The sequence below is a fragment of the Megalobrama amblycephala genome, linkage group LG11 (assembly GCF_018812025.1).
Source record: "Megalobrama amblycephala isolate DHTTF-2021 linkage group LG11, ASM1881202v1, whole genome shotgun sequence".
In the NCBI taxonomy this organism is placed as follows: domain Eukaryota; kingdom Metazoa; phylum Chordata; class Actinopteri; order Cypriniformes; family Xenocyprididae; genus Megalobrama; species Megalobrama amblycephala.
In genome coordinates this window covers 9,019,662-9,047,564 of record NC_063054.1, presented here as the reverse complement: position 1 = coordinate 9,047,564, position 27,903 = coordinate 9,019,662, and the positions used below count along the sequence as shown (strand labels likewise).

General features: G+C 41.5%; 1 protein-coding gene across 1 annotated transcript; it reads right to left on the bottom strand.

The window, feature by feature from the left end:
- Positions 1 to 51: 51 nt before the first annotated feature.
- On the bottom strand, positions 52 to 27,823 carry prrc2c (proline-rich coiled-coil 2C). The gene is made up of 33 exons (XM_048208579.1): positions 27,409 to 27,823; positions 23,214 to 23,383; positions 21,905 to 22,082; positions 21,663 to 21,775; positions 21,385 to 21,510; positions 20,948 to 21,249; positions 20,729 to 20,808; positions 20,322 to 20,458; positions 18,792 to 18,879; positions 18,530 to 18,701; positions 17,810 to 18,392; positions 17,053 to 17,228; positions 16,601 to 16,856; positions 16,136 to 16,346; positions 13,596 to 16,016; positions 12,546 to 12,706; positions 12,166 to 12,320; positions 11,620 to 12,004; positions 11,351 to 11,436; positions 11,016 to 11,210; positions 10,433 to 10,684; positions 9,841 to 9,933; positions 9,655 to 9,756; positions 9,280 to 9,466; positions 8,978 to 9,175; positions 7,050 to 7,171; positions 6,768 to 6,910; positions 6,443 to 6,677; positions 6,018 to 6,326; positions 5,519 to 5,622; positions 4,055 to 4,181; positions 3,743 to 3,967; positions 52 to 1,899 (listed from the first exon to the last, which is right to left on the bottom strand). Exons 2-33 carry the CDS (start codon positions 23,326 to 23,328, stop codon positions 1,648 to 1,650), a joined length of 8,289 nt encoding a protein of 2,762 aa, XP_048064536.1. The 5' UTR covers positions 23,329 to 23,383; positions 27,409 to 27,823; the 3' UTR covers positions 52 to 1,647.
- Positions 27,824 to 27,903: the final 80 nt, after the last annotated feature.

Below are 27,903 nucleotides of genomic sequence, written 5' to 3'. Positions count from 1 at the left end.
TAATGAATTTAGCGCCTCAAAAACCAAAAAACTGAAACATCATGACCACAGTTCTTTTTTACAGCATATTATTTTATTAGTTTCTGTAACCAAACCAGGAGAATGTAAATAAGACCTTACATATTTTAATACAGCGATTTAACCCCTGTACAAGTAAAACAAAACAGAAATCAAGAAAAAAAAAAAAAAGAAAAAAAAGAAAAAAAAATAATCAATTCCCTCTCCTCCCCTTCTGTTTGTAGTTTCTCATACCTACTAAACAAACAAGAAATGGGGGGCCATACTGAAACCCTTGTTCAACTGTAGGCCCCTTCTTTGCGATAGCAACCCAAGAGGAGTGGTTTGGAGAAAGACCTTGTATACTCAGGCCTGTGGTCACCATAACAGAGTAGTCCAAAACATCTGGGAACCTCTGTTCAAAACTTGCATCACTCCTGCCCCAAACCCCCCATTGAGTTTGGCTGCTTTACGCTCAAACATTCCTCTTTCTAAACTTGCAGCTCTTTAGCACTGAACCTAAATTGCTTGACCACTCACCCCAACCCAAACCCCGCCCCTCCTCTGCAGTGATTGGTCAGGAGAGTCAGAGTTGGTCAGCAGCATGGTTGGGAGCTGTGTGGAGAGGCTGGAAGGTGAAAGACTGGAGTTATAGAAGTGGGCGTGTCTACATCTGTCCTCGTTCACAGAAAAGGGGAGGGGCTTAAGCTTAGGACATATCAAACATAGGCCTGGTCTGGAGGAACCGTTTACAAAAAAAGAAAATTTTCCATCATAATTCTACTATCTGTTGACCAAGCTGAACCGTCTTTGTCAAAATCATATATTCATCTAAAAGTATTCAGGTCTCTTGACGCCTAACCTTTGGCTAAAGATTCACGGTTATTTTGCGCACACACGCAAACGCACAATCTTCAATTCTTGCAGGCGTAGACTACTGACTGAGAAGGCAAGAGGGAAGGCTCACAGTGGAGACTGCAATCGATGAATTAATCAGATACGTCGGTAATCAATTCCTAATCTGCTGAAATGAAGTTCTATGTATTGTTAAGGCCAATACACATGGTTGAAGAGAAAGTAAGTGTGAGCGAAGCGTACACACGCACACACACACTATAATTATATGTGAGTGTGTGTGTAGACATTTCATTGCATCTTTATCGCCATAACCTCAACACTGTTGCTCGAGAACATCAGGAACAACAAAAACTGGTGAAAACATCTTCAATCAAAAAAAAAGATATTTGCCGTCCTAAAACATGTTTCTCTACATGAGGAAATGTGAAAGTGGAAAGTAAATCAAATTGCTATAAAAAAAACAAAATGGCATTCTCAGCAGCAAGTGTAACTTTTGTTGATGTCTACCTTCATTGTTCACTGGGGATGCACAGTTCACACAATGGAGGGGCACTTTCTCTGTAATGCCATCCACAGCGGAGAGAATGGATGGACTGATAAAAGGATGAGGGCACAGTAAGTGTGAGAAATGCACAGCACCTCGTAAAATTAACCTCCATTACACTACTTGCCTATACTTCTCTGCCGCTTTCAGGTGCTGTAGGACGTCGTACCCCCTTCCCTCCCCTCCCCCAAGCCTCCGGCCTCTCAGTCCATCCTTCCATCCATGTGCCCTTTCTGAAGCAATAACGACTATTTGCCCTCCTCTGGTTTGATGGCCTGCGGTTTGATCGGACCCGTCCGGATGGGTTTGGTTGTTGCTAGAGGTGCAGGTTTGTCAGACTCTGTGCGGTCGGATGGCGCCCCCTGGTGATTTGAAGTGATGCTGTCGGTGGGTTTGCCTGCTCCTTCCATGCGGGTGGGCTTGCTTACTGGAGCTTTGAGCTGTTGTTGCTCAGAGAAGAACTTGTGTGTAGACTGTAATACCTCAGCTCTCTGTTTAGCCTGTGAGAGAAAGATCAACATTTAAAGCCAATATAAATAATGCCCTCATATACAACCTCTAAAGAAGTGGTTCTCAACCTTTTGAGACCCCAAAAGCCCCAATTGTCCTCAACAATATTCAAAAGGCCACATGACTGGATATTAGGGGTGTGACAAGACGGGTAGCTCACGAGACAAGATGATTTTTTTTTTTATTTTATTTTTTTTTAAACAGTATTTAAGAAATCCTCAATAATGAAATGCATGACCTGTCTGCAGGTGCATTTGAAATGTTTTAACTATTCATCTTGTAATGAATTCATTTCAGTTCTGCTTTCAGAGTATGAATTATCATATGCAGTAAAAAGACTTCTTTTCTGTATTATTTCATATGCAAACGTTTGACCTCATATGAGAATGCTTACGCCGGTTTCACACCGCAAGCATTAGCATCGCGTGAGCGTGAACTGCAGCTGCAGAGACGTGCGATTATTCACACTGAAAGCGTTTGTACAGCGTCACAGCAGCGGCTCCAAGCTGCATATAAAGTGAGTATTTCTTTACAAAGACAACTATAATATAATGTTTTTAAGTTGGTCATTTATAAACTTGATAGCCTTGAAAGTTTGTTAACATGGGGAGGTGTACAACATTCTCATATAAACGTAAAATAAAAATAAATAAAAGCCTTGTGTTATCCATTGCTGTACACGACTGAGGTAAGCTTTGTGTCTTACATCATCTGCCGAGTGCACGTTTACAACACAGCAAACTCGGCAAGAAAAGACGTCAAACTCGGGTTTGATTTGGGTATGCTAGTTTCTATAGCCGTCTGTGTAATAACTAAAATAATGTTTATATACATCATATTTTCTGGCTAGTTTACTTTAGTTTTTTATAATACACCATACTTTAACCCAAACTGAATAATTAAAAACAAGTTTAAATGAGTAGGTCTTCTATAAATATTTTTTTATATTAATTTTCTTTCCTGACATACTCCAATTCTTGTTAAAACATACTAGATATGCTTATTCTGTGCATTTTGAGCACTTTTTGTGTGAAATCATTTATTTTGTCCATCAAAGGTGTACTTTCACTTTAATTGAGCGTTAGCAGCGCAGCAAAAATAGACCCAGAGCTGAGACGATCGCGGCACTGCTGCTTTTGCTACATGCTGCCGCACAGCCTCTGCGTGCAGTGTGAATGCTCTCATTTGTTAACATGGGCGCCGAAAAAAAATACGCGCTGCTGACGCGTGCGGTGTGAAACTGGCCTTAGGCACTGTTGCGCAACGAATCCTCAGCCATGGTCTTGTCAGTCATCTTGTCACTTATGTCATCAGCGAACTGATTCCTGCTGCACTATGTACAGTGCTGAATGGGACTGAAGCGACCATTATACAACTGAATTAAATGGTTTTTATTTCTCTAAAAAACAAACAAAAAAAAAAACAAACGGAACAACAGAAGAGTAATGTAAACGTAGCAGTGGCATGTTGCATCCTAATTTCACCCTCACACTCAGTCATGGCAATATCGCAAGACAGCTTTTCACCTCGACAAGAAATCTACTCACATTTTAATCTTGTGAGATCTCATTGCACAAGAACCAGTCACATCCCTACTAGATATTAGTAGTGATCAACCGATAATCGGTTTCACCGATAATTTTAAGGTGATGCAAGAACAAAACTTAATGTGCCTCCCTTCCAAATAAATTGCAATTAACTTGCTGAAATGTATCATGTATGTTTCAATGTAAATCGCTCAGTGCTTCAACCTCGGAAAGACGTCAATAAAACACGCAACGTTACAAATCAAAACCACAGTTTGACTTTAATAAATGTATTCACAAGGCTCACCTTAAGGTCCTGTTCTGCTTTTAGGGCAGCATGTGTTCCACGGGGTGCTAATGGGGGACCAGAAGGTCCACGTGGAGGGTGCTGAGGTCTGGGATGGGGCATCAGACCCCCGCTCAGATTAGGGGACATGGGTGGACCCATGGGTGAACGCTGCACCCCTCCAGGAAAGGAGTTTGCATGGGGTGGACGCACCAATGGAGACACCATGTTGGCCTGAGACAACATCTGTACACATGATAGAGATGGAAACCACCGTTAATCCTCAAGCAGCGTTATCGAATTAAGATTTCCAAAAACTTTGTAGTAGCTGACCTGTGGGTTAAACTGTCCTGGGAAGTGCTGAGCAATGCGCATTCCTGCAGATCCCGATTGGAACTGTTTGGGATACAGCATGCTGTTCATCTTGCTAGATTGACTACTTGGGCTTGTGGAGCTCGCCCTGTGAAAATAAACAAGAAAGCTGTCCAAAAAACATACAAAATGTGCCCTCAACAGATAATGGATATGCATCCAGTGCACAAAAAGGCCACGACACACCAAGCTGAAAGTTATTTTTCAGCCAATGAGCTGTAATTGAGCATCCGTCGGTCTAGTTTTTGCTCTGGTGTGTTCTACACCATTGACACTAGTCAGACCCTGTCTGCGGCTCTTCGGCCAATGGAGCATGTTGAATTGCCAGCAGAGCCCATCAGTGAGAGAAAAATCACTTTGATTGGCTGTTCAGCCAAGCGAACCAACGAGGAGAAAAACTGAAGTGACGAAAGCAAGCAAACAACGAAGTCAAGAGGGAAAAACGGTAAGCAAGTGCTGCCTTGCTTTTTAATGTTTGTACAGAACTGGTTAAAAGTTTTGAATTAAGATTTAACATTTTTGAAAAGTCTCTTATGCTCAATGCTGCATTTATTTGATCAAAAACAGTAAAAATTTAAATGATTAAAATTTAAAACAACTGATTTGAACTGCTGATTTGGTGTTCAGTTGATTAATTACTGGTGTTCAAGTAATAATGTTTTATATTATCAATGTTGAAAAGTTTTTGCTGCTTAATATGTGTGGAAAATTTGTTATTTTTCCCCCCAGGATTCTTTGAATAAAAAGATCAAAAGCATACAAAATAAGCATACTACAATGATTTCTAGGGGATCATGTGACACTGAAGACTGGAGTAATGATGTTGAAAATTCAGCTTTGATCACATGAATAACTGACATTTTAAAACAAATTAAAATAGAAAACATTTCTGTTTATAAATGTAATAGAATTTGAAGTTACTACTTTTTTAGCTGTATTTTGATCAAATAAATGCAGCCATGGTGAGCATAAGAAACTTCTCAAAAAACAAAAAAACAAACAAAACATTCCTGATTTTTAACACGCACTCATCACAGCGTTCAGCCTAATCTTGCGACTCTCAGAGCAGAAACAAAAGCTGATGCTCTCCATGTGGCTTTCATTCGTCTCCGGTCTGTTCATATGTAAATTGCATGAGCTTTATTTTGTACATTAGATTGAAAGATCTGAAAAAGCCCATATATTTCCCACCCATAGAGCCTCCCCTCGAAGAAATCACGACAGAAATGGTAGAAAGTGGGCAAAAGACAATTAAAACACCAGGTGTAAAAGGGAATGTCTCCCCCTCATCTACTTGTGATCCGATCGACCAAAACGGATTTTAATACCAGGTGTAAACAGGGCCTCAGTCACCACTCGTTCTTTGATGTCGGCTTAGTGTGCCTGGGCCTTAAGCTGGATGGCTTTGCATGCATAGATACACACCTATAAGGGCTAGAGGTGGGGGTAGTGCTTCTGGCGCTGACAGGTGGTGTTCCAGGCTTCATATCCATTCCACCGCTGAAGAGCTTCAGATCCATCTCACACATCTACAACAGAAAAAAAAAAAAAAAGCATGCACATTTCAATATGTCCCATGTGTGATACAGTAATGGCATACCTGCAATTATGATATAAGAAAAGAACTATGTTTCAAAACAAAACCAATGTCTATGGTGTCGTGGTGTCCTAAACAATTTCAACATCTTTAAAAGTTCAAATACAAGTTGTGACAAAAAAAAAAAAAAAAAGTTATGGAAGGAATATACAACATGGTCTAAAATGAATATTTGTCAAGCAGCAAACATGAGTACATATGACTGTTTTACAGTCATTAACTTACTACAAGTAAATTAAACATATGAAGTACACAACTTTAAAAATAAACAAGTAAAAAGTAAAGTAAACATCATGTCTATCAGTGAATGGGCATTTGTGCACAAACCTTATTGGAAGGCTGCATCATACTGTGTGTATTCTGGCCAATAAGGCCACGGTAGGGCGGATTGCTGGGGGGCTGGCGGTTGAGGCTGGGAGGCGGGGCTTGGGGAGGGGTTGGAGGAAGGGACTGAGGCAAAGCCAAGAGCGGTTGACCACCACCAGAGCCAAAGTTGGGCAGAGACAACTGTGAACCTGGCACAGGAACGGTCACCTGCTGTAGGGCAGAGCTGGGACTTTGTGTTGAGCTGTAGTAGCTGCTCTGCTGCTGGACTTGTCCAGAGTACAGGTTTGAGTGCTGACTCATTCCCTGACGCTGCAGATCATCACACACACATAAAAAGCATAATTTAGATCAAGGTAATGGCAGGCTGAAAAAGTGGAAAGGAGGAAAATATAATAGGCCACAAGCAGCTGGAATTAAATTCTGACCTGCAGTAGGTGCGTGTCTATCAGCTGTGATCCTCCCATACCAGAGGGCTGATTCATCTGGGGCTCAAACAGGATGGGGATGTGTTGGGTGTTTGAGGTCTGCTGGAAGGCTAGATTGGACTGAGGCTTCCCCAAATCTGGGGGCTGCACTCCAGGGTAACTGTGCAGTGGCGTCCCAGATAGCATCATGGGAGACGTCTGAGAGAGGCTGTTCTGCATGAATGCCTGCTGAGACCTGTGAAGGGAAGAGAGCATGTGGTAAATATATTGAAATATAACATAATACATATAAAAATGCTCCAGAGCTGAAAGCAGTCTGCAGTACCTGTAGGGCTGTAAGGAGGAGCTGAAGAGGTCTTGAGGTTGAGACACCGGAGGTCCAGTGTTGAGGCTCAGCTGGGCCTGGTGCTGGTGCTGCCCCTGCAGAGGAGCGTAGATAGGGATGGGGATCTGCTGCACCGCTGTGGGCTATAGGGAACAAATCATAACAGGGTGTTATAACCAACCTCAACTTCTGGAAAATAAGACTACTATTTGTAACATTTGTCCAAGATAACGACTTGACAGGCTGATCCTGCTGGAGGGGAACACTGGTGGTGGGTGGTACCTGTGAGAGTCCAGGCTGAAAGCCTTGCTGCTGGGCCAGAGTGGGCGGGGCCAAGCGAGGGTGGGGTGTACTGAACAAGTGACTGGTGTCCATGTAGAAGGCCGGGATTTGGGCTGCAGAACCTACACGATTAGAAACAAGGAGTTGATCACACATTCAAAAGACTTACATGGAGATGAGTATGAAATAGAAATGCCATAAAAAAAGGAAATGTTTAAATACTACCATTCAAAAGTTTGGGGTTAGTAAGTATTTTTTTTTAAAGAAATTAATACTTTTATTCAGCAAGGATGCATTTAAACATTTTCTATTTCAAATAAAATGTTCTTTTGAGCTTTCTATTCAACAAAGAACCCTGAAGAAAAAAAGTATCACAGTTTGAAGTATGACATTTGAAGTAAAAGAAGAAACTAAAGAAAAAAAGTTTCTTGAGCACCAAATCAGCGAATTAGAATGATTTTTTTTAAGGATCATGTGACTGGAGAAATGACTTCAGCTTTGCCACCACAGAATTAAGTTACATTTCAAAATTTTAAAACAAATTTTATTTAAATATATCTAGGGCTCGACAATAAGGACTGCCCGATGGCCCGGGGCCAGTGTGAACGACGCTCGGGACAGTAGACGGAACGGTCACTTGCCCGATCGAGCCAGTGCTGTAGGGTGTGTGTTATATACCATCTATGATATCGTAATTGTTGATTTTGAGCATCCATCAAAACAAAACACCCATTGAGTGCACGCATGCACTATGTGACGTAGTCTAATAGGTTAGACTAGTGCTCCTGCATATTTGGTGTACACATTCACTGCGTGATTTAGTCTATTAAAATGCCTCTAGAATGCCCCCAGAATTCAAGATAAGGGGCAAAAATGCCCTGTATATATTTTATATTTATATAAAATAATATAGTTTACAAATATTACACAAAGAGCACCGTTTTTCTCCAAATATTAGCATTACAAATGTGATATTGGTTTTATTCAGCATACAGTTTAATGAACAAGAACCTAATATCAAGTGACTTACATTTAAGACACCAAATCGTCTGTTTCACTGTATTTCGCCAACGAAAATAGTTCAAAAGTCCACAGAAATGTTTTGCGTCTCTGAGCAACACTTCCTGAATGAATCAGCCGTTTGAATGAATCGGTTGAATCTCAATGATTCGCTCATTAACAGTGATTCGCTGCCACCTACTGGCGGGTTTAATCTCACATTTAAAGTGTTTTTTTTTTTTTAATCATTTCAAATTACAGTATTTAACGTTGTATATTTTCAACCTTAAAAACATTTTTATGCATCTGTAACTGCTCTTGACTGATTAACTTTAATAAAGATTAATCTATAGATAAATAGTTATACATTAGATTACAATAAACCTACATGAAAAACTTGAAAAGCACCATTTATTTGATTTATATGATTGTTCTATTGTACTATTTGTGCTTTTACTTGTAATTTGATTATTTGTTACTATTTTATTACTTACTGTTTATTTGTCTAACAATATTTAAAATATAAGTTAATCTAGTAGCTTTTGGTGTCATAAACCTATTTATTGAGGTCAAATGTAACAAAGACAATGAAAACAATAACTATGATTATTTTATAGACCCATTTTCTTGTCTTTTATTCATTTTTTGTTGTTGGCGGGGCAACTAAAAATTTTAACAACTGGCCCGACCAGGCCAGTAGAAAAAATCCTTAGCGTTGAGCCCTGATATTACACTTTTACTCAAATAAATAAATCAAATAAATGCAGCCTTAGTGAGCACACAAGATTTCTTTTAAAAGTCTTACCAACCCCAAACCAAAGCTAGTGTATTAAATTAGATAAGCGGCATTCAAGAGACAAAATTCAAAATGAATAATTACAAAAACGTATTTATAATGGCTACATGAGGGTGTCTATAAATAAAAGTACCTGCTGCAGACTGGGATACGAACACCTGTGGGGTCTGCTGCTGCGGTAACAGAGAAGGTGCACAGCCTAGTTGGGAAAAGTTAGTGCTGGACATTCCTGAACTCTGCAGCTGCTGGGGCTTCACCTTACAGATGTTGGGAGGGTCAGAGGCTGATGTGCTCTTCGTGCTTAGAGAGGACGTTGTGTAGGTCGCAGATCCTGTGTAACAGAGGACCAATATTAAAATTCCGCCAATGTCCATTTAAAACGCTTTTACCAGCACAACCAATGAAAGTGTCAGAGCATGAAGTGTGAATTACTACCAGACAGCGAGGTGCTGGGGGTGACAGAGGCCACAGGTATCTGAGGCACTGAAGCACTGGAGAAGGAGTTAAAGGAGGCACTGCCTGCTCCTCCTCCACTGGTGATGGGGGAAGCAGAGGAGGTGACAGGAGAGCTCTTTTCCCCCAGACTAGGCGAGTTTTCCCAAGCCTTACGTGCGGATTCCATCTGCAGGAAAACAGTGAGAAACAGTTTGACCAGATGCTTTTGGTAACATGTACATTCACATATGTGTGTAGAGTATCTTTTATGATGATTTATGACTATGGTGAAACTAATAAACAACAACAACAAAAAAAAAAACTAACATTGTTGTGTATTACTAACTTTGATTAGTGAATCAGTGTGTGTCTTACTTTGAGTGTGAGGTCTACAGTAGCAGGAGAAACTGTGGCAAGGCTGGAGCTCTGCTGCAGGGCTTCTCTTCTCTGAATAGGTAACGGGTGCGGGAGAGCCACCTGAACCAACAACCAAGAAAGCGTTAAGAACACAGAAAAACTTCACACACACACAAAGATCGATTACAGCACTGAAGCACTAACAGGGGTCACAAGGCTCTCCTCCATCTTGGTCCCTGCAGTGGGGACATTGTCAGCTAAAGAGGACGACGGGATTGTGTAGTCAGTCACCGATTCCTGCACAAAAATCCAGACGGTCAGGAAAAAAAAAAAAAAAACAATAAGACAAACAAATTCTTCTATAAAATATACACTAGTATGGTAGCTTTTTTCCACCATGAAATAATAAGTAACTGCGACTTTTTATCTTTTATATCTCACAATTACAGAATTGCACAATATAAACAATTGTCAATGTCCAATTGTGAGGGAAAAAAAGTTGTCAGAATTGCGAGTTTCTTATTTTCTATAAATTTCTTGAGCAGCAATGTTGAAAAAAAAAAAAAAAGTTGTGCTGCTTAATATTTTTGTGGAAACAGTGATCCATTCCCCCCCCCCCCCCAGGATTCTTTGATAAATATAAAGTTCAAAAGAAAGCATTTATTTGAAAGACATGTTTAACATAAAATGTCTTTACTGTTCAGTAAGTCATCTTCAGGAAGGATGTATTAAATTGATCATAAGTGACAGTAGTGTATAAATTAAAGGACTGAGGAAGCAGGATATTATATTGCACCTTAGAGCTGCTGGAGTATTCTGCTGATGGAGCAGTGATCATGCCCTCAATGTCTCCACCCAGCTCAGGAACTTTGTCTTTAGTAGGTGAGCTGGAGTCTCTGTCTCGATTGCCTCCAGTTCCACTTTTATCCAGGCCCTCTCCATCAGACTGACGCACATCTTTGGCAGCCTTACGGTTCTTGAGCGAACGCTCTTTACCGATGGGTCCAGGTTTATATTCCTTGTGCTCCGGAGGAGGGATGTCAGGTAACTGGAGGAGAAATTGAGTTTTAAATGATGTTCATTATTCACCTATATAGACAAATGGATCACTAATGAAAAAGCTTCTATTTTACATACCAGCATATCAATTTGATAAGAATCTCTTAATCTCTTAGTATTTGGCATGTCCCCCTTTTGCTTTAACAAAAGCAAATTTTACAGCCCAATTCTCATGATCTAAACCAATTCCATTTTAAAATTGTGCCACATCTCTCACAAATATACAAATATTTTTTCAATTGGAATTATGCTGCATTATGTGATGCAAACGCTATGGCATGTTGTTTATAAGGGTCCTTCTAGACAAAAGCCGTGACTACCTTCTGAGGTTTGACAGGTCCAGCGCGGGGCTGTTTTTGTCTCTGCTCTTTGGGTTCGGGTAGTTTATTATCAGAAGTTTTCTCTAGCAGGGTGGGCACTCCATCACTGTCAGTGCTGCCTGCTGAAGAGGGGGCACCAAACTGGATGCTGTCCATGCCCAACTCAACCCCAGTGTCTGCGCCCGCTTTCACACCCTAAAACAAACGTACATCAGAAATCATCAGCACTTACTACAGTTCAGAATATTAAAAATGGTGCTGGTTAGCCTGTTACAACATCAACCTGGTGGAAAATGTTTCATTCTAAATTAAATATTAAAATTTCCTTCTCACACCTCAGGTGTAACGGTCCCAGTAAACGAAGTGAGGGGTTTGTTCCAGGCACTGACAGAGGGAGGCTGGGGAGGGCTGATAGGCCCAACTACAACAGAAAAGAAATGGGACAGCCATCAGATACAGAACTATTATTAAAATTAAATCAAAGAACAAATATTTGTCAAGAAAAAAAAAAATCTCACAGTTCTTAATTTATTTCTTTTTTTTCCCTTCAAGAAACTATTACAAGAAACATTAAGTAAACATGGATTTAAGGCGAGACACTTACGTTTCTTGACATCAGAGAGAACGGTGGAGCCAGCCACCTTGTTCTCCCACAGTTCAGTACCCAGGGTGTTGTGTGTCTGACTCTTGGCAGAGAAGTCTACAGGTGCAGGCGCCAGAGGTGCTACAGCACCCTCAAGAGGCTGGGGCGAGCTAGTGCTCTGGTTAGAGGCAGGCAGGTTGTGCTGTGACACAGAGATAGCTTGCTGTGGTTGAGGCTGCTGCTGCTGCTGCAGGACAGACTGGGTCTGTGGAGCTGGGGCTGATGCTTGCTGCTGCTGCCCTGCTGCCATTCCTTGCTGCTGTTGCTGCTTTTTGGCAAACCGTGGAGGGAGTTTAGAACCACCTCCTCCCCTCCCCTTCTCTCCAGAGCCCTTTTTACTCCAGTTCTGCACAGCATTTGGTCAGACATAGAAGACATGAGATGAGATTTTGGCTTTGTACCATTTGTGCACCAATTATACATTGCACCATGGTAGTTGATACATTGCCATGGTGCAATGCATGCAATACATTGGGCTAAATAAATGAGTTTCCTTCCTTTCCTCACCTGTGCAGTCTGCTCTTCTTTCTTCCTCCGTTCCTCATCCTGCAAACGTTTCTGCTGTTTCCGTGAAACAACTTCTGTGAAGCCGTCATCGTTTGTGTTTGACTGAGGGTCCTCCAGTGTCGTCACTTCTGGATGGTCATCAATGATCACTACACCTGTGGAAGAGAGGACAAACAAGTTTCAGTTGACCAATATTGAGACTTAGTAATTCAATAATACTATAATAATATTAAAAATAATTACAAATAATTTATTGCTTGGAATGAATCAGTAAGCAAAAAAATGCCAGAGTTAGAGTTACTAAAAAATTGTCTATTAACTACTATGAAAAAAAAAGGTTACTACTGAATGCAATATAGACAAAAGTCTTAAACACTCACTGGCATAATTGTTGAGATCGAACTGAGACAAAGCATTTTCTTTCTCTTTGGGTTTTTTGACAGCTTGTTTTGCTTCCTCTTTCCGGCGGCCGGGTGCTGGTTCTTTCCCAGACTTTTGACCTGTACCAGCCTGACCGGCCTCTGCATTCTGAGCAGCAGCACTGCAGGGAACAGAGAAAACAATATTAGCTCATCAGAAAAACAGAGTAAGGCAGAATCAAATAACATGTTTTCAATAATACTTTAACAAAGCAGGAAGCCATGAAAGACCGAAGTATATTTAGACCTGCAAACTCAAAAAAGGTGAAAAAGGTGACGTTCACGAATTAAATTGCTGTTTGGTGGTCTGGGGGCAAGCTTCCCCAGGAGAAAATTGTGATATTAAAATGTAAAACTAAGCATTCTGGTGCACTCTGACAAGAAAAAGGGAAAAGACAACATTTGCTTCAAGTAAAAAACAAACAAAACAAAAAAAAACATCACATTTATTGACGTTAGGGCTGCGCACTGACATTTCACAATTGTATTTGATTTTGATTAAAAAAAACTTGCGATTCGATTTAGATATGATTAACTGATACAATATTGATTAGGGAACCACAGCTGGTACATCATTATAATGTTAAAGGTTACTATATAGGTACTTATAAAAACTGCCCATTTTCGATTCTAGTGAATTTGCCTGGGTCACCCTCATAGATTTAGCTGCTTAATCTTAAAATGGTGCTGCACAAGTTTTGTTCTGAAATGTAATTCTTAATTGAAGGCAGGGGTGTCCATTCCTGCTCATGGAGGGCCAACATCCTGTAGAGTTTAGCTCCAACTAGCCTCAACACATCTGCCTGAATGTTTCACATAATACTGAAGACATGATTAGCTGGCACTCTACAGCACAGTGGCCATCAAGGAGCAGGATTGGATTTGAAGTATCAGCCAAGTAAATCTGGTGCTTGCCTTAAAGCACAACAGATATGAAGGCTATTTCACCTATAACCTGCTATATTAAACCTCAAGAATCTACTTCTTGGCACAACGCAATTCAGGACTCACCCCCTGCGTCCTGATTTGGCTCCAGATCCACCCCGTCTCTCGCTCTTGCCTCCAGGGTAGCCTCGACCAGATTTAGGCCCACTATTTCCCCGGCGGTTCTGTCGATCCACAGGCCGCTGGCTGGAGAAGCTCCTCTTGGATGCCGAGGCTAACTCCCGTTTTGGGATTGCCACACTATCTGTGGGTGATTTGCTCTGTCCCCCAGAGATCTGTGTGGGCACAGAGGAGGAGGAAGTGGTGGCAGTCATGGCTGCTTCAAGTTGCTTCTTGTCCTCTCGCTCTCTCCGTTCATTGAAGTCACTACTCTCAGAGGCCGTCTCCCACTCCTCGTTGGCCTGGTCAGAAGAGTTCTGATTGGACAAGTCTGGCGATTTGCTGCCAGCAGCAACTACAGTAGTGGCTCCCATTTCAGGAACAACTGTCTCTGTGACAGGAAGTTCAGACGAAGTCACATCAGGAATGACAGAAGGTGCTGTAGTGGCATCAACCACTCCCTCGGGCAAAGTGACCAGAGTTCCAGGAGCTTTAGACAGTGTCGGGGAGACAGATGTAGGTGCTGGCATACCAGGAGTAGCTTCACCAGCAAAAACTGCTGCTTCACGTTCTTTAAGCCTCCGAAATCGTGGGGGCTTATCCTGTCTGGGAGGACGGGCAGCCCTTGGTCTCCGGGGCCTCTCCCTTATGCTTTGTCCACCTTCTCCGATCTTTTTGTTGTCATACTTAGTGTGCCGTCGTTCGGATGGTGTGCTGTCAGTGCGCGAGGTCTCAGCTTCCTCTGGGCGAAAGGTCTCCATGGGCTTCGAGGGCCATTGCGAGCCCTCTTTGATAGCAGCCCGACGGAAAGGAGCTGATCTGTGGCCACCTCGTTCCCTGCCACCACCTCGTCTGTTGTGTAACCCTCCCTTTCCCCGGCGTGCGGCCTCACCCTTTAACAGAAAACCTGGTTTAGGTCGCCCATCCTCATTCCGAGGCCCAGGTTTTTCCGAAATATGTCCAGCTGCAAATCCAGAGGCAGATTTAGCGGATTGTGATTCTGGCAGCTCACGGCGAAGCGGCCTGCTTGGTTTGGTGCTGGGTTCGCGATCTGATGCTCCAGTGTCACTAGCAGATTCTCTGCCTTCACTTTCAGAATCTGTGTCCGAGCCTCGTCTGCGTCTGCGCTTGGGCAAGACTTCAAAGTCCGAGCTCTCACTACGGGTTTCACTCTCTTCCCGGCAGCGGAACCCAGCCGTACCTGTGGCACTTAATGGCAAGTCCGCACGTGACCGTGGTTCTCTGTATGGGTAGTCCCCTCGACTCCGGCCACGGCTACCTCGGCCCCTCCCACCATAGCTGCCTCTGTAACTCCGGCCACGGGAATAGTACTCTCCCCGACCACGGCCTTTATAATCAGATGGCCAGTCTTTCTCTCTTTCTGCATCTCTATCCCTCTCTCTGTCCCTCTCTCTGTCCCGTTCTCTCTCTCGCTCCCTCTCATCTCTGCGATAAGCTCTGGGAGGGAGGTTGGACTCTTTGCGAGAGGGTAGTTTGGGTTCAGGACGTTTGTCATTATTTGAAGGCATGTCTGGCTTTTCTTCAGCAGCAGTTGAAACCGTAGAACCTACCGTTGTCTGAAGATCTCTGGATTTTGCTCCACCAGTCGCTACTCCTACTTCAGGTTCTACCACTACTTTTTTCCCATCACCAGAGGGCTTCAGTCCATCGGACACTTCTACAGCAGCTGAAGGAATACCTTTGGAAGAAGGGCCCTCTTTTTTGGATCGCTCACCTCGCTGCTCTTCTTTCTCTCTTCTCTGTTCCCTCTCTTCCTTCATGTCTCTCAGTACGGGTTTCTTAATAGGTCCAGATCTCCTGACTGGCCGCTCCCCTCCAGGACCCTCTCTTCTCCCGGATCCAGATCCACGGGGTCCCCAGCGCATTTCTGATTTCTGCTTGCTGGGCGCAGGTAAGATGAGCTTTTCAGATTTGTGCATTCCATCATTAGACACAGGAGGTGTGGAACGGCTGTTGATCACAGACACCTGAACAAAAGGCTCCTTTCTGGACTTGTCCTCAGGTCTTTCCACAGTATCAGGGAAGTCCAGGGTTTTCTGTGCTATGGTAAGTCCTTCAAATCTGGGCTCTTCCAGTTTCAAAGAGTGACTGGAGCCTTGAGAGATACTCCGTTTCAATACAGCCTGTCCAATGGCTTCAACCTCATCTGCAACAGAGAGGTTAACCTCCTCAGGTTCAAAGGAAGGGATGACTGGTGCTCTGTCAGTCTGTAGGAGACTTGGAACCTCTTCGGTAATGCGACTAAAAGCAGATAAGGTTTCAGATGAATCCCTGAAGAAGTCGCTTTTGCCCCGGGGCTCCAGTGGGCTATGGTCCTGAGGGTAGACACCTGATAGACCTCTATCCAGTTCCAGACCAGCATCCAATCTAAGAGGGGAAGAACAAAAAAGAAAAACATCTTAGCACTTGATCAACAAGTTATTTCTAACAGTGGGGGAAATACCTAGAATTCTCTATTTTTCTTTTAAAACACTACAGTCTCTCACCTTGGCTCTTTGCCATCTTCTCGTCCTTTAGCTGTGGCAGAGGAAGGCAGGGGCTCTGTTGGGGGATATGGGTCAGAACCCCAGACCATTCGAGGCTCACTGGGAACTCCGTGTTCTCTGATTGGTCGGGTCAGATGATCAAAAGTGTCTGATCCGGAGCTGCTGTTGTCTGCAGGTTCTCGTCGTACCAGCTGTTTAGGGGGCATTCTCCCTGATGATGAAAAATACAGTTACTACGACTGCATATAGAATACTCCAAAACAAATTAAATAGTCAGAAATAATGTTTTTCAAAATCTTAAAACTGGAAACATATTTATTTAAAAGATAAACGAGGAAGTAAAACAGCATAAAGGTAAAAATCAAAAAGAAAGAAAATGTTACTACATCTTATAAACAATTTACAGTGTTTGGGTTTGTTACCAAGTTACTAGGAAAGGAAACAATTTCAGTTTGCAAGAAATACCGGGGTGCATAGGAGGCATGTCTATTGGTGGTCGCCCAGACATCATCCGAGGATCCATATAAGATTGCATCATTAGCCAGCGTGGGTCAAAGCCCATCGAGGCTAGGTGTTGATGGTGGGGGCCAAGAGGTTGGTATAGGGATCTGTGCTGAGGGGGAACAGAACCCCCTGAAGGAGAGACTGGACCCCCTCCACCTTGCTGTTGCTGTTGCTGCTGCTGCTGCTGTTGCTGCCACTGTTGTTGTTTAAGCTGTTCCTAAAGAATTTAAGAGAAGAAAAAAAATTACTACAACTACATTAAAGCAGGAATTACTACAAAGAACACCAGTTCGCAAATAATATCTGACCGGGGAAACCTTAAACTGTCCATTTTCATCGTTTACAGCGTTCAAACTAACATTGATGCTTATAGGAAGCAGGCAACAAACAAAGCCAGGACAGTGTGTGAGCACCTGTTGTCTAAGGAACCTGGGTGGCAAAGACTTCTGGAACTGTTTTGAGTATCCAGAGGTGACAGAAGGGCGAACAGCAGTCCCTGTGTCTCCCTCATTTTCCAGTTGAGATGGAAGAGGTGCATCTTCATTAACAGAATGATCCAGTCTGGACAAAGACAACTGAGGCTCCTCAACTGAAACAAAGAAATTAGATCATTTTAAATTTAAAACTAGCACACTGCATTAGAATAACCATTTACATATCAGGCAGACGATCTTATCCAAAGTGACAGGGAACTAAACCAATGACCTTGGCGTTGCTAGTGCAACGCCAAACTCTATTGTTTGAGCTACAATACAGGAAAAGTCAATCTCATAATTTATTTATTGTATGCATCAAACCAGGTGAGCTAAATTAAGGTTATCACACTTGCTTTGTTTGGTCCGAACAAGATTTTACACCCTACCCTGACTGGTCTATTTTAACATTGTGCATTAAACTATTTGATTCTTTAGATTTACAACCAAAAGTTCAACACAATAGAAGGCTATTTGCGTTTATATACCACAGATGCTTTGCCATACATGCAAAGAGTGCGAATTGGAAAATGTTTGGAGACAAACCTCTATGTGAAATGCACTCAGTGTAATAAATGTGATAGGAGCATACAAAAATGCAAATTAAACGTCATTTAGGATTCACCACTTTTTATACTGATGGTGAACTATGCCAGCAAAATCACATCAACCGCACATGATGTTTCAATCCATTTACCTCTGGGCTCTTCAGCACTGAAGTAGTCTCTCATTGGTTGTCTCTCCACCTGTCTATGCACCTCCTCAGTTACAGCAGTATCAACCTTGCTTTGGGGTTCTGGGGCAGTCCTATGAACAGGAGGGCTAGGTTGCCGAGTAACAAATTGTGGCACCTCCTCTACAGTTGGTTCTGTCCTTTCATGGTTTGGCATGGGAAGGCAGGGTTGCTGTGCAGGGGGAGGTGGTGGTTGAGGCTGAGGGGGTGGAGTTTCAGCAGGTAGTTTAGGCACAGTTTCAGTCACTTCCTGGTGATCACCATGAGCTTGCGTAGTTGGTTTAGTAGTTTCTGTAGTTGAAGGTCGACGTTTCTCCTCCAGTTGTTTGAGTTTCTCTTTGCAGGCAGCAAGTCTCTGTTCTTCCATGCGCCGTTCCTCCTCCTCACGCCGTCTGCGAGCACGCTCCACTGCTTCCGAGAGCTCCGACTGCTTCTTCCGTTTCTGTCGCCATGCTTCTGTTTCTTCCTCACCAGCAGGGGGTGCTGTAGTGGGCAGCTTTGTAACACGTGGGCCACCACTTCCCACAGAACGTCCAACAGTTTGTCCCTGCACAATTTTTGTTTTTGTTGAAAATTATAGACAAAAAAAAAAAAAAAAAAAACCCAATGAAGCAAAAATAGCAAAATATGTTTTCAGCCAACTTCATGTCAAATCAGAGACTACCGTCCCAGTGCATGCCATACCTGTTGGTCCGTCTTGCTATAATGGACAATATTGCCAGGGGAGGGAGCCCTGTGATCTCCACTTTCCATCCATGAGCTCTTGCCGTCACTCCTCTCCTCTGTTCCTTCTTTCCATCCCTCCTGTACATCAATGTTTCTTGACCGCATACGATCAACTTTAGTCATCCACTCCCTGTGATTTAGCAAGAAAGTTTTATAGGACCAATATTCATTATGCCCAAATATGTTTTGCAACTTATTTCATACATAGATGAGTGCTTACCAGCTATCGCCTTTCTCCTTGGCTGAATGGTTCTCCTCATCATCACTGAAGTTCAGTTTCTCAGTGTAGTCAACTTCCATCTGGGCACCTAAATAAGACCAAAAATGGTGACTCGACGGACAATGGTTTAAATATGAAATAAAATGTGGCAACACCTAATAAGCCAAGGAATTAAGAACTTCATAATCATTTCATTTGATTATTATTTTGTACTTCTGTTTCTTATGGTTTGCCACCATGATCTTCCAAATATAAGATGACTCATAGCATATAGTACTGATATTGGTTAAAAAAATTTGCCATTTGCATTAGGAGATAAACTGACAACAGGAAAAAAAAAAAAAAAAACAATATTGGTTTTTATACTACATTTACAAAATAGTATTGACAAATTCTGACTGGATGAGCCACATTTAAAGCAGTTGAATTCTGAATTCAAGGATTCCCATTTTATGTCAAGCTGATAGCCGTGTGGCTATCTGTCATAATATACATGTTATAGTAACCTCTAATGACTAAGACATTCCTATTTCGCACTGTACATTCCCATCCAACCCTACCGCAAACTATGGGTTGGAAACTTTTGGCTTTTGAATACATTTTCGACTTTGATTTCAAATCAAATTTCGATTCGACATGCATAGATTTGGTTCTAGTTTACGGTTTTGTGTTACTTTTCCTATTTGACTGTGGCAGACAGTTTAATAGGTCTTGAAAAAAAGAATCCCACTGAATTAAATGTGAATCTTGAAATTTTGTTTTTCTTCCCATTTTAGTCAACCCAATATTATAAAACAAATGCCATTTAAGCTGACTGCAGTCTTCTGTAATAAAGCAAGGCAGGGAATTTTATTTTGTTTTTGATATTAAAAATAGGAAGAAAAAAAAAAAAAAGCAAATTACAAACAATAGGACAAATACAATACATTTTTTTAACAGGTTTTTCCAGGTACCTTAGCCTAGATTTATTTAATGTGTAGTAAGAAATACTACAGAAATTGAATAATAAAATAAAAATAAACACTGTATAGTCTTCACTGTATTAAATATAAATTGATTCATATTAAAGATACAAAAGCGATGAAACAGACTGCAAGTTTATGAGGCTGCTGTCCCTTTAAGAATACACAGGTCTAACATGCTGTAATACATCCGATTTTCTAACTGTTTACATTTGCATAGGACATAAATGTTAACATGAACACTCCACACGTTGTGCATTTTGACATAATTGTGTGTGTATTTGACCATGCAAGTACACTAAGCTGTGAAAGAGAACTGAATTCGAGATCACGTGCATTTAAGAGACGTCATCTGTACCCCATTTATCAGTCTTTTTTCACGGCTTTTTGTGATTATTAAGAACACTAACATGTCAACAAGTTTAAGTAGTACTGTGAAGTTAAAGTAGTAACACTTTAGAAAATCGATTTTTGAAATTTGAGAATCAGTGCAAATCAATAGAAGATAGAATCGTAATTCACTTGAATCATCCCCCCATACCAAACACTATCCAATGGTCATTCTCACCTGCCCAACCCTCATCAGCATCAGTGTCCAGATTGTCTAGCTCCTTTAATTCAGTGGCACTAACAATTGATGGCCTGTCTGGATCCTGCAGCCATGGCTGAGAGGGAGGCTGTGGGGGTCTTCCAGACCGTGGACCCCTAAGTGGAGGAGAGAGAAACATGAGAAAGCGATACTTTGCAAAGCTCCCAATGCCCTGTAAATATCCCAAAATTCCAAATTGCTTGTTTTGTTCAATAGAATTTCTTTCATCTGCTTACATTTTCCCCATTTAACCTTTTTAATAAAAAAAAAAAAAAAAAAAAAAAAATGTATAACAATAAAAAGGACAAAGTAACACCATCCTTCAGCCTTAGCTCCTGCATCTAGAGACGGTTCATTTTGGTTTCAGACCTTAGGGGACCACTTACTTAGACATCTCCTGTTGTCCAGGGTACCTAAAGCCGCCTTGTACAGGAGGAAAGGGCCCTCGGGGGTAAGCATTGAACATCTGAAAAGATGCACACATTAAAACAGCACTGCCAAATGCACTTCACAAAATCAGTACCAGCCAGAAAAATACACAGCAGCATGCCACATTTAAGAAGGTAGAAGAAATGATAAACAATGGTTAAATAATAATCACTCACATATGGCGGCATCATGCTCCTGAACTGGGCAGCATGGAACTGAGATGACATCCCTCCCGCTCCCGGTGGTTGCTGGCCACCGTTGAGTTTATGCTGAGGGGCAGTAGGTGGGAGCCTGTCCCTGGCATCCCTTTTTTCTCTGCCCTCACCAGCAGAGGGTTTCCCTGCCTCATCAGAGTCCCCAGAGGGAGATGGTGTGCCTCTACCCACGCCCGACTCCTCAGAGGGCTTACTGTCAGTCTCTGAGGAGCTGGGAGCAACGTTTAAGTTCCTGCCTCCACCTTCTCGCCAGCTACCCACATCTGGTTGGTAATGGACAATAAAGAGGGAGTGCACATGATTTTTATCATTAAGAAATTGCTAAATGTTATTTCAAACTGTTGCATCAGGGATGTTACATAAAGCTTATGAGTGAATGGGAAGGACGATGATCTTACTCTGAGGCCTGAGGCTGGGGCCCGGTCCATAGGGTTCATCTTCCTGATCGCCTGATTTCTCCACCTCACCCGCCGCCTGCAGACTTGGAAACTCCTGATGGAACTGACTGCTCATCCGAGGAGCTCCTGCACATACAGTGACATTGAAGCACGTGGATTAGCAGTTCAAAACTCGTAATTTAGATAATTCTAAATTTGTTTAGATAAGGATTTACACCGAGTATTATTTTGAGAACACTCTAACAAAAATGAAATGGTTTATAGAAGAAGAGGCTTACCGTCCAGCTGCCCAGACTGTTTGCTGTTGGCCCAGGAGCGGCTGCCTCCCAGAGGGGCATCAGTGGTCTGGGGCACAGTTGGCTTGGGCTGTGGTGGAGGGGTCTCTTGTTGCCTACAATCATAAGAGAAGCGTGAATGAAACACAGGAATCTAAAGGAGTATGTTTGGAACAAAAGTGTTATAAGTTCCTAAACTAATCTTACAACTAATACACCTATCATTTAAAAGGGTGTAGTTTTACCGTTCGTCTCCTGGTTGATCCTGTCTGGAGGCCCATCCGCTGCCGTCTTTGGGTACGATGCTAACGTTGGGATCGTTGCCTTTGTTCTCAGCTTTCAGGCTGGGCAGGTTAGCCGGAGGGGGCATGCGTCGACTAACGGCAACTTTGCCCAAACTTTGGAGCCCATGTCTGGCGGCAACTAAGGAGGAAAAAATAAACATTTTATTAGCCTTAACAATAACATACTAATCTTTTGATTTAGGCAAAGAAACTATAGTTTTCTGACCAAAAAGTCATTAATAGCAGCAATATCCTTATAACAAGTGTTTTGGGCACTCTCTCTGCTAAAGCTCATAGGAATTCACAGCGGTGACTGAGTGGACAAAGGCTGCTTATTTGATCCAGCAATGCACAGGAGGCTGATTGGGGAGCTCAAACGACAGTTCAAAGACTCCACTGCATCACTTGACACTCTTCTCAATGAACAATTCTTATACTAAGAGTTGGAGTGCAAATTATCGTGAGCTATGCATGTCATGTGCATGTCTCAAATCGTGCCAAGATTGCATTTCACCCCAAAATAAATGTAGTTCATTGTCTGTATTAAAAGTTATTACATTAAAGGATTGGTTCACTTTAGAATTAAGATTTCCTGATAATTTACTCATCACCATGTTATCCAAGATGTTTTTCTGAAAAGTAAGGTTGAGGAAAACATTCCAGTTTTTCTCTCCATATAGTGGACTTCACTGGGGTTCAATGGGTTGAAGAGCCAAATGTCAGTTTCAGTGCACCTGTCATTTGTCATTTTCTTAAACAAAAAAAAAAAAAAACAAAAAAAAAAATTAACCACAAACGTATATAGTTATTTTTTTTTTAGAAAATGACATATCGTTTCTCTAGATAAGACCCTTGTTCCTCGGTTTAGATCGTGTAGAGCCCTTTGAAGCTGCACTGAAACTGCAATTTGGACCTTCATCCCGTTGAACCCCAGTGAAGTCCACTATATGGAGAAAAATCCTGGAATGTTTTCCTCAAAAACCTTAATTTCTTTTCAACAGAAGAAAGAAAGACAAACATCTTGGATGACATGGGGGTGAGTAAATTATCAGGAAATTTTAATTCTGAACTAATCCTTTAATCCATTCATTTTAATGCAAACGTTTTTTTTCATTTGCTTCATTTTTTTAAACGCAAAACGCAGTTTACTGCTTTCAATTTTGAGGTGAAATGTAACTTGGACATGTTCTTGACAAGTTGAGAGAGATTGGCCCTGCTACAGAAATCTCGGTAATTACCAACAAATTGTAAGGATGCTCAGATGACTCACCTGCAGTTTTCTGGGTCTCCAGAGACTTGCCCTTGTACGTGTTGAAGAGGCTAAGGGTTGCATACTTTGTTTTGCCATCCTTTGCCTTGGTGCTCTGCCCTGACTTCTCGGACATTTCGCTGGAAACTCATTGAGTCTGGTCCTGCGGCCTCACCCCTCAGAACCAGCCCCTTAGGAAGAGACCATGAAATGAAAGACTGAGTGAGCTGACAATAAAACCAGATGCTTTCTCTAATATCTACCTGCACCTCTTAAGTGTTTCAAGCTATATTTCCTGTCAGGATTAAAAGCAAGCTACAACGCAACACCAAGAGCCATTGTTAAGCAACTACAGAGAGAAGCAGAAAAATGTGCATGTGTGCAAGCAGCTCTCCCCAAACACAGCATTTGCGAATGATAGCCTTTATACTTGTTTCACAAACATTACTAAACTAAATTCAGTGCTTGAAACTAGGAGGTTTAAGGCCATGATGATACTAACTTGCAGAATATAACTAAAAATTAAGATTCTGCTTGATGCAGAATCTTATGTGCTGAATATATTATACACACACTAATAATTTCAAAATATCGACCAATTAGTTTGCCTGGCCAGTATACAGTGTCTATCCATTACTAGTTGCGTGTCATTGAAGCAGATGGACTGCAGAGGCAGTTAGAACTCATCTTTAAATCTCAATGGCTCAAATCGATGATGCATATCACGTTGCCATGCTGATGTGAGTGTAGATAGTGAACTGACAGTAAGGGAGGGAGTGCAGCAATCTACCGTGAGCCACATGGGGCTCCATTCATAATTGATGTGGTGTGAGGCCTTACGCCAAGACAGCACAGTAGAAGCAACAGGGTCACCTCAACATGTCCATACACAATTAGATTCATTGCACAGCCACAATATGGGTCTGCTCACTAAGAAATGTGAATGCAACACTATATCTTCATAACTAATTTTATATATATATATATATATATATATATATATATATATATATATATATATATATATATATATATATATATATATATATATATATATATATATATATATATATATATATATATGCTATTCAGACACAATAACAGTTTCCATCCACCTATCTTTATGCACATTTTGGGATAGTGCATACATTTTTTTTTTTTTTTTTTTAATTCATTAATTGGATGGAATCGCCAAGATGAACAACAATTTTAAAAATGTGCATTAAAAAAAAATGCACTAAAATTTGTTGGATAAATTTAAGCAATACGAAACCATGCACATAAACTGCGATGGAAACACTTTAACCAAATAAATTCCTTGATGTGCGTCAAAAAAAGTCGTTAAAGTGGTTCGGTATAATTCCCTCCCAGAAGGGTCTCACAAGATTGTGTTCTCAAAAACCAGGCATCTGAATGCAAGATAACATGACAGTGTTTATTGGGTTTCGTCTGCATGCTCTGAGGTGCAACTAATTTATTATATACGAAAATTATTATATACAGTGGCTTCTACTGCAGCAACTTCCATTTTTCTTAGTTATGTTAAGGGCCAGTTTATCAGGAAGTGAAGATTTTGTTCTCTTCATCTCACTGGATGGAAACAATGCTTTATTCGCAAATGTTTTAAGTGATATTCCAAATTTGTGCACAAGTTAAATATGCAACTTTGGATGGAAACATGGCTAATGAGTCTCAAGCATTTTTAACAGCTGGTCAACTCTGGGACAGAGTTAAAAGGCAACAATCATGCCAAATCAAATATGTACATAGTGCATAAAACTATAAACATATGCAAACCAGCTGCACAAAAAGGAAAGTCACATGACAAGAGAGGTGTAATGAAAGTGAAAGCAGTCATCTTTTACTTAGGGTTATCAGCATTTACTGAGACAAACACTTCAATGAAGAAAAATTTTATGCAGCTTCATCAGTTAAATGCCAACTTCCCTTCAATCCAGACCTCAAGAGCCATCAACAATACGGCTGTCTGGTGTATTGGAGAGGGAGGAAAGGTTACAGGTAGCTAAACTCAACCAACTGGACCATGCAAAGGCTAGGGTATCATTCAATTTCCTCTTCATTTCATACTGCCAGGACAGGAGACAGAGAAAGACGGATGAATGGATAAAACCCCCTAAAGAGCATGAGTCATTTTTTTTGGATGTCTAAGACCAAAATGATTAAGGCTGGAAAATAAGTAACAAATTCCAGGCTTGTGACACATTTTACTTGCTTTATAAACAAAGTAACACTAACATACAGTAGGATGTTGGCTTAGTACTATTAAGTAATGAAGAACTTGGTCTGGGATAGCGAGATTCATTGGAGATTTCAATTAAAATGTCTTTATTCTTTTAACCCCAACCTCTGACATCCAATCACACCCCCATCACCTGGCCATCTGCCTCTCAAATACACACGAGCCAATTGCTGCTTTCCTCTGATATTCCCAAATGAGCATCCAAGCAATCACTGCACTGAGCCGCAGACCCTGAGGGGTGAGTAAAGTCAATATCTTTTCAATAAATTGGTGACGGGCGTTCTTAAATCAATGAAGAAAGCACTCTAATGTGAAACCTCACAGCTCAAACAGATCCGCAGTTACCAGGAAGCTTTGAAACATTCACTTGATCTGCTGTTCCTGTGGCTTCATTCCTTTCTTTGTTAAAAACACCCCTCAAGGCTTGTCTTGTTTCCACCAATGGTGGCCTTGATGGCATTTCCTCTTATGAATATGTAAATGTCTTTAAATGGAAGTTAAATGATCAAGTCTTCATCCACTGACGCTCACAAGCATCTTCCCTCCTGCTGCCACTGTGATGAATCAAATCTGACTTGTTCCTGCTTCTGTTGAAAGACTCTGTTGTGCTTTGACCCCAAAAGCTTCTGACTTGCTCAGTTTAATGCTGTTTTTCCTCATAAAATCTCATGGATCTACAGTTTCAAGGCCCACAAAACATCACGCATACAGAAGGAATGAATGAGTAATTTGTGATGTGGATCACTAAAGAATGAAGTGTCTGTTAAGATAGCTGCTAATGGGAAGTTTTAAGTTTAATCCTGTAAAGCCTGACATATGAAAGTCAGAGCATGTAGATAAAATATTAGAGAAAAGCTTGTGGAAAAGTGTGGTCACTTCCCTATTCTCACAGGATTAGAATGACTTAAAACTTTATAGTTATAGTCATTAGTGTGAACAGGCCTTAAGTAAGAAAATATTTAAAAGATTTATGATTTAAGCCGTGTAGTTTTTATTGTGTACACAAAGCAAAATGCAATAAAAATACAAGTGCAAATTTTAAACATTTCAACAAAAAAAAAAAAAATAAAATAAAATAAATGTTACAAATAAAAATGATAATTATATACATCTTGAAATAATAATATAAAAGCTATTCTTGTAAATATTTAAGCATGACCTAAAGGTACACATTTTACAATTACACTAAAATGCATTTTATTTGCTAAAAAAATATGAATCATCAAATCAGACAGAAGGCATCTAGAAGATTGTGTATAACAGGTTTTTTAGCAGTTTTGTTGAGAATTTTGAAGCTTTCAAGAATCAAATATGATACAGTAGATATTATAGGGTTAAATCACAAGCATATGCGTGACACACCAACATGGTGGGGAATAAGCATGCAGTGTGCATCTTGCATGTGGTAAAGTGTAAGTTGTCATTTGCATGCACTGATTTTAATGTTTTGTTTGATGCGCCTATAATAATCATGTGAGGCATCACCTTTGGCTAACCTACCTCTGCACAACCAAGAATAGGACACTGGATAACTACTGCTTTCCTCATGCCTGCGAACTTGCCTTTCAGCTTTAAAATGCATTCATATAACTACTGAGTTGAGGTCGTGTGGATGCAACAAACATATGATTTAACAAATCAAACAATTTTCCAAGTACCCCCAATTTTACCGGCAAAATGAGCCGTTTGTTGAAATGGGCTGGTCAATTGGGCCCTGTGAGGTGGCCTCCAAACCCCCATTCTTCCCTAAATTCTGCCTCCGGCTACCCGGTTATCATCTTTTAGAAATTTATACCCTAAACCTGCCCACATTAATGCTGACCTGTGTGAGACAACAAGAAAACGGGTTTTGGCTGCGTGATTTGTCGTTGCTCATGGCAGTGCTAACATTAGCTAGACTGAATCTTTTCTCTTCATGCACCACAGCAGCAGCACATTGATCAACCGTTAACATACCTGTCTCCGCCGGTCCCGTCTCTCTCTTCAGGTATGTCGTTTATTCCGTCCAGAAGGTCTGGGTCCTGGCCCTTTGTATTGTGTTTGAGCGTGTGTGTGTGAGAGGGAGGCCGGCTGTGGATTACAAAAGCTCGTGCTATGCTAGTCCCAGCTAGCCGAGCGGTTAGCTACCCACAAACCTCCTCCACAAAAGAGAGAGAAGAACTTATCTCCCTCTCTCTGTCGTTTTCTTTCTCTTTATCTCTCTCTGTTCGCGCCGCCGGTGTGAGGTGAGCAGTAACGGGCGGTTGGCGGTGTCTCGTGCGCTCGAGAGAGGGCCCCGCTCGCGCCGCGGCCTGTCTCACAATCAAAGATGGCAGAGCGCCAATCCACGAGAGCCTGACGTCACCGCGTACAGGCGCTGCGCAGCGTCAGATGCGTCATTAACATGCAAGACACAGCAGATGGCGCCCTTTATACTTGATGGAAGGAGCCTGACTGACTCGCTGATCTTAT